At 46.9% G+C, this 7,090-nt stretch overlaps 1 protein-coding gene across 1 annotated transcript in view; it reads left to right on the top strand.

Annotated features, from left to right (window-relative positions):
* Gnptab (N-acetylglucosamine-1-phosphate transferase subunits alpha and beta) overlaps window positions 1-861 on the top strand; it is a 58,565-nt gene extending 57,704 nt beyond the window's left edge. The window contains exon 21 of the mRNA XM_051206361.1: window positions 467-861. Within this exon, the coding sequence (XP_051062318.1) occupies window positions 467-544 (78 nt within the window). The 3' untranslated portion in view covers window positions 545-861. The remainder of the gene's footprint in view (window positions 1-466) is intronic.
* Window positions 862-7,090: the final 6,229 nt, after the last annotated feature.

Here is a 7,090-nt window from a genome sequence, read left to right on the forward strand (position 1 = left end):
CCACTGAACCATCTCTCCAGCCCCAAGTGTAGGCTTTTTTTTTTTTTTTAAACTGTCTTATAAAAAAGTTTATTCAAACCTAGAATTGGTGTTCTAACGATTAAACAGCTGCAGCTCCATTAAAAAAAAAAAAAAAAAAAATCAAATGAAACTGGACAAAGGCCTTGAAAATAAATGCCCTTAGCAATGGCTACATAAAGTCTCATGTTACAGATCTTCGATAAATGAACCATGGGCCAACATAATTTTAGGTTCGCATCTTGGTGGGCACATGCTTAAACCATACTGAGTATATCACCAGGCAAAACTAATGACCGCTCTTGTTTTGGGGGAGGTATGAAGGGGACTTGTATCAGACTGTGGCAATGGTCAGGAAGGTGTGGGTCGCAGAAGGAACCTCTGCCTCACCAACGGTGTTTCATCAATAGGGACAACTAACACTTATTATCTGTCCCCCATCATGTAGATAATTGCCCTTAAGCGGAAGATATTTCCCCGGAGGAGGATACACAAGGAAGCTAGTCCAGATCGAATCAGGGTGTAGAAGACCTTCATTTAAAAATCACCTACCTCAGCATCTTCTGAACATCTCACACCTCACCATCACAGGGGTGTCGCCATGGTGTGACACACAGACACAGGGTGGTTCCCATGATGTGACGCACAGACAGCCTGCTTGGAAGAAGGGACAGTGTGCAGACACGTTCTTCTGCAGCATGAAGAGCCTACTGCCCTGGAATTAGTCAGCACACTGAGAACCTGTGCTGACAGCTGTACAGCTTGTACTTTTAAAGGATTTACTGAAGGACCTGTCAGCTTTTGATGAACCCTGGATGACAGACAGGCTGCTGGTTTCCTCCCACAATCACCGCAGCCTACGAAGCCAGGCCAGCCCCGGAGCAAGTGCTGAGGGACCCCGGGCTTTGCATTCCAAAGTCTTTCGACATAACTTTTCATTTTCCTCTTCCTTAACTAACTCATTGCTCATCTTTGAAAATAAGTGGCTACTAAGCTAGTTATTCTCGCGTCTGAAAATAACGAATCAGGATGTCCAAACATGTTTGTGTAGATCTTATTTAGTGTAGAGTGTCACTTCCTTTTAGCATATCTAAATTATTGACTTTATTAACACTCAAGTGGTCTTGAATCACTAACAGCTACTGAAGATTTTGGGGACTGTTGCTGAAGTCCTTCGTCTGACTGAGTCCCCCAGGATACTGTGATTTCTTTGGCAGGCCTCATTGCAAAGGGCTAGTATCAAGTACCAATGCTAATCACCAGATGTAATTATGGCTTGCAAATGTCCATACGCAAACAAAAGTGCCTCACTTCAGAAATGAGGAGTGCTCAGGGCACCGGCTCAGGACTGTGGTGTCCAGGTGAAAATCCACCGTCTCTTCCAAGAGCCCACTCTCTGCTTGCTCTGTCAGAACAGCGGTCAGCCAACTTTGTCATTAAAAGAACAGAGACTAAATAACTTGAGACACATCTGTCCCTGTCAGACAGGCTTCTTTGTTTACTATTTTTTTTCTTCTTCTTTCAACCCGATAAAAAGATGAAAGCCAGATTTAGGTTTCAGCTATACAAAAACAGGCCCCAGCCAGACTTGACCCAAGACCATTGTTGGCAGACCAGAGAACCAGCCTCATTTTTATGTGGATAAATAAACCCTGATATTAGCCCGTTATATCATTGTACAGTGGTTTTGTGGAGACCTGATTCCATGAGTCCATTTTAAATTCTGACAGATATCTTTGATCATGATTTCAATAGTATTCTTCCCAAATGGCACACATTTTTGTAAAGAGAACTTGAAATGTAAATACTGTGTTTGTGCTGTAAATTTTATGTGTTTCAAAAACCTAAGTCTCATAAAAAAGATCACATTTATTGATTTGAGGGTTTTTATTATCATTTATTGTGCATGAGTGTTCTGCCTGCATGCATGTCTGTTCATATGTGGAGATCAGAACAGGGTTTCAGGTTCCCTGGGATTGGAGTTAGAAACAGTTGTAAGCTGCCATGTGGATGCCGGGGATTGAACCCTGGACCTCTGGAAGAGTAGCTAATGTTCTTAGCCACTGAGCCATCTCTCCAGCCCTGGACTTTTGAGTCTTTAAAGATTGGTGCTACGACTGCCCAGATTCAACAGTCTTGAATGGTTGTCAAGGTTAGGTAAACTGTAGTGGAGACCCATCCTTCATGTGGGCAGCCCCTTTGTGGCAGCCCAGGTGTGGTGAGGAAGTCGGGTGGGCTCTTAGTTTTGCCCGTTTGCAGTAGCCTCTGCTGGTGAGTGTGTCTTCCATGTGACAGCTAGCTTTCTTACCCCATGGCTGTCCCTGCACTGATGCTGCTGCTGCGGTGGCTGCCACTGCCACCATCCTTTGTATTGACAGCTTCTTCAGCCTTCCAACACGGACTGCAGATCATTGGCTCTCCAGGGATCTCCCAGGGGCCTGCGGTGGCCCATAGGAATGGCCAAGGCACCCAGCCTCATGCCCTCAGCAGCCACGGTGTGGGCAGCCATTGTTGGACTCCCCCCCCCCCAGCAGGTGGTGTAACAAGGCTTTCTTTAAATATTCATCTCATCACTTCCTCCAGAGGCCCCACCAGGACTGTGGCTCAGCTCTGTCCATCCCTGCCTCTTTCCAGTTCTATCCCCAGAATGAAGGCATGCCTCCTAACTCACACCCTTCGTAGAGTCCAGAAACTTCATCTCCGATTTAGAATGGGCAGTCCTGATTGGGAATGAATACAGTGATGAGTTTATTCTAGGCTCTGGCCTGAGAAATGGAGTCTTTCATCCAGAGGAGGCGTGTGAAGCCCACAAGAGCACTGTTCTCCTGTGAAGCTGTGTGTGTGTGTGTGTGTGTGTGTGTGTGTGTGTGTGTGAAAGAGAGAGAGAGAGAGACCAAGTTCCTAGATTGCTCAAGTTGAAGACAAGCTGCTATACTCGAAATCATTGCAAAATTCAAATCTGGTGATTAAAATGCAACCGACTTTGAAATGTTTCATTATTGATGGGATAAGTGTTTGCAAGAAGCGCAGCTAATATGTGACTCCGTGCTAGAGGACTTGCTGCACATGCTAATGGCCTCGGCTTACCGCCCCAGCACAGAAAAACATTGAAAATTTAATGTAGCTTTCTAATTCATAACTGGCCCTTCCTTCTGCCTCCCCTCCCCCGTCAGCTTCCCTTTGGACCTTTCTCTGTGCCAGCAACATTGTGTTCTCACAAGTGCGCTGTGCATGTAGAGGTGTGCCTGTGTCTGGAGTGAATCTTACTGATTCTTTTTGCCTTGTTCTTACCCATCAATCCCAGGTTCATACCGCATGACCTTTCAGTAGTCATTTACCTGCTGTCTTAGGGTTTCTGTGGCTGTGATAAAACGCTGTGACCAAAAGCAAATTTTACACTTCCAATTCACAGCCAATCATTAGGAAAAGTCAGGACAGGAACTCAAAGGCAGGAACCTGCAAACAGGGGTCCAATCAAAAGCCCCGGAGGAGTGCTGCTGAATGCCCCCCCCCCCCATGCATGGCTTGCTCAGATTGCTTTTTTAGACAGCTCAGGACCAACTGCCCAGGAGGTGGCAGCACTTACCATGGGCTGGGCTCACCCACAGCAATCCATTCAAGAAAATGTCCCCACAGGCTTGCCTTAAAGGCTGATCTTTTGGAGGTATTTTCTCAGTTGTCATTGATGATTCCTTGGCTTCTGCCAAACTGGCAAAATATAGCCAACACACAGTAAGGCATTTTCAAATTGTTATTATTATTATTTTTTATCCATTATTACTGTAGGGGAGAGGGGATGTGTCAGGATACATGTGTGGGAGGCCAGAAGACAATTTTATGAAGTTAATCCTCTCCTTTCACTTTTTTTTGGGGGGGGGCGGGGTCGGGTTCCAGGGACAGAATTCATGTCCCCATGCTTCTGCAGCAAGTGCCCATCTGCCAAGCCGTCTCACTGGCCCTACTGAGACATCCGATAGATTGCTGCCTCGTGACGAGCGCAGTTTAACACATCTTTGCCCGCCTGCCTCATCTTCGCCCCATCCTCATCACACCCTGATTCAGGCTGTTCTTGAACCACGGTGGTAGAAAGTTTGGTAGTTGAAGCATGCGCAATTGTGAGGAAGAAAAACGGAGGACAGGACGGAGTAAAGTGAGTCCCGGGATTTGTAACGTGTCCTGCGCTGTGAAGGAGTTGTTTCAAGAGCACCGAGAAAGCGGCAGAGGAGGGGTGGGAGATGGGTGGCCTATAGGAGAACGCCAGGGGCTGTGTAAGCCAGGAGTTAGAAGCCAAAGGGAAAACCCTGGGCGGACCAAGTCAAGCAAGGATAGAAATGCGTGAGTCAAAAGAAGCATTGTAAACTAAGCAAGCAGGTTGGGATCAGTGGAAAGGGTCTAACCATAAAACACCTATGGTTCAGTAAGATGAGGAGATAACGGACTACGGAGGTGGTCTGTGGTGGTTCCGTAGAGACAGTGCCAGGGTTTCAGTGTCCAAAGACTTGCAATAAGACTGTGCTGCCCTCTCGTCCAGAGGAACCGATTGCTCCCCCCTTTGAAGTTTGCCTTGGCCATTTGGATGTTTTTGGCAAATGAGGCACAAACACAGGCTTGAAAAGGGCTTTATGGTTTGCCCACTTTTTTTTTTTTTTGGAGACACTTTTTCTGTGTAACCGCCCTGGCTGGCCATAGACTCATCTGCCTATGTCTCCCAAGTGCTGGGATTAAAGGTGTGCCCAACCACCTAGGGCTTCAGTTGGACCGGAGACCTTGATGTGAATGAGCCGGAGGAGCGTCCTGTGGAGCACACTAACATGAGTGAGTTTTTCTGCCCGCGCTGGTCTTGTCCCGCCGCCACACCAGCCCCAAATAACATACAGAGACTCTGTATTAGGTGTAATGCTGTTGGCCAGGTACTAGTTTCTTATCAGCTAGCTCGGTCTTAATTATTAACCCATTTCTATTAATCTAAGTACTTCCACGTGGTCTCATCTTACTGGAGAGCCAGCTGGCGTCCTGCTCTCTCCAGACTCTCCATGTTGACTCCTCCTTACTATTACTACTTCCTCTTTTCTCCTTCTCCTAGTCCCGCCTATCTTGCTTTCCTATTGGCCAACAGTGCTTTATTCATTAAGAAACATATTTACAGAATGACATGTCCTATCACACACACAAATGCAAAAGACTAGTTAGACTGAATTCTCTCCAACTTGGTCTATAGATCAGTGACAACCCTCCCACAAAAAACGAAAAAAAAAAGAAAAAAGAAAAAAGAAAAAAAGAAGAAACCAAGGTTGGTTTTGTTTGTTTTTAATGAATCTTGGAAAACCCATCTAAAACCATGTGGGAAGTGATAGTTCAAGAACCAGCAGTAGATTTATGACGGAAAAACAAGATGTGAGACTTGCTCTACCGGGTACTGAAAGACCGCTAAGGTTGGGGTGGTGAGAATTGTGGTTTGGAAGCAGGGTTACAAGAAAAATTGCCAGTGGACCATCAGGAAGAGTAAACTCAAGAATTTTGGGAAACTTTTACTCTGATTTGATCATTACATACTGCATACATGTGTCAAATTATCAAATACACCCCATAGATGTGTACAGTTGTTCTAGCAAAATCTTTGACATAAAGCTAATGGAGATGGTATATAACACAGCTGTAAAGGGAGAGCACACACTTCTTAGTAAATCATATTGAGACATCAGTTTCCGTAAGAAAAAGTAATAAGATACATGTTTGATATGAGGTACAAAATTGCAGGTAAACAAAACCAAAATTAAAAAAAAAAAAAAAACATAGTGGAACTTGGAACTTGTAGAGGAATGGTTTTTAGCATTCAAAGTAATGATAAATTTAAAAACAAGAGAATGGACCCTCCAAAAGTTACAGAGATGAAAAGCTAGCATAAAAGGCCTTATAAACTCAGCTGTAGTGCGTGCTCTGTGGACGTCCTTAGTTTGCATCATAGTCCTGCCTGTCCATAATAACAGTGCTTTTATTGCAACAGTTAATAAAAAGTGAGTTGTAAGCCACTAAAGGTGGCACACGCCTTTGGTCCCAGCACTCAGGAGACAGAGACAGGTGGATCTCTATGAGTTCTAGGCCAGCCTCATCTGCAGAGTGAGGGCAGAGGCAAGACAGGCAGACAGGCAGGTTCCAAAGCTACAGAGAAACCCTGTCCTGTCCCGAAAAAGTAAAAAAAAAAAAAAAAAAATATATATATATATATATACACACACACACACATACATGCATACATATATATATATATATAGTATACTTTTTTGTTATTACAGTGCTCAAAGAGAAACAAAACTATGGCGTGCTGCCACGTTAAAGACCATGTCTATGCGTCACCAAACTCGGAAAACGTAAAGTGGTCGTTGGTTTACTCCTACACTCCCATGTCACACACATTCACAACAGCTTACACTTCACACGCCTCTCAATGAGGACCGTCCGTCCCGCAAAGAAGCTGGGTCAGATGGGATGATGGAGATGGCGTCAGTGACGGCAGCTCCTTGACCTTGTGTCCCTCACGAAAGAGCCCGCCCACCGCATGAAGAGCCCGCCCACCGCAGGCAAGTGCCCGCCCACCGTCATGAAGAGACCCGCCCACCGCATGAAGAGCCCGCCCACTGCAGGAAAGTGCCCGCCCACCGCATGAAGTGACCCGCCCACCGCATGAAGAGACACGCCCACCGCAGGAAAGTGCCCGCCCACCGCATGAAGAGCCCGCCCACCGCATGAAGAGCCCGCCCACCGCAGGAAGGGGCCCGCCCACCGCATGAAGAGCCCGCCCACCGCATGAAGAGACCCGCCCACCGCAGGAAGAGACACGCCCACCGCATGAAGAGCCCGCCCACCGCATGAAGAGCCCGCCCACCGCGTTCCCGCGGTTGGCTGCAAAGTGTGAACACCGCGGGGCGGGGCTACGACGTCAGCGGGCGTGGCCATGGCGTCCAGCCAATCAGCGGGAAGCGCGGTCGAGGCCACGCGGGATTTCTTCCCGCTCAGAGGCGAGGCTTCCTCAGAGGCGTCGCGCGGGCGGAGGCGTCCGGGTGTGTCCGGAGCC

The sequence above is a fragment of the Phodopus roborovskii genome, unplaced genomic scaffold (genome assembly GCF_943737965.1).
Source record: "Phodopus roborovskii unplaced genomic scaffold, PHOROB, whole genome shotgun sequence".
NCBI classification, from domain to species: Eukaryota; Metazoa; Chordata; class Mammalia; order Rodentia; family Cricetidae; genus Phodopus; species Phodopus roborovskii.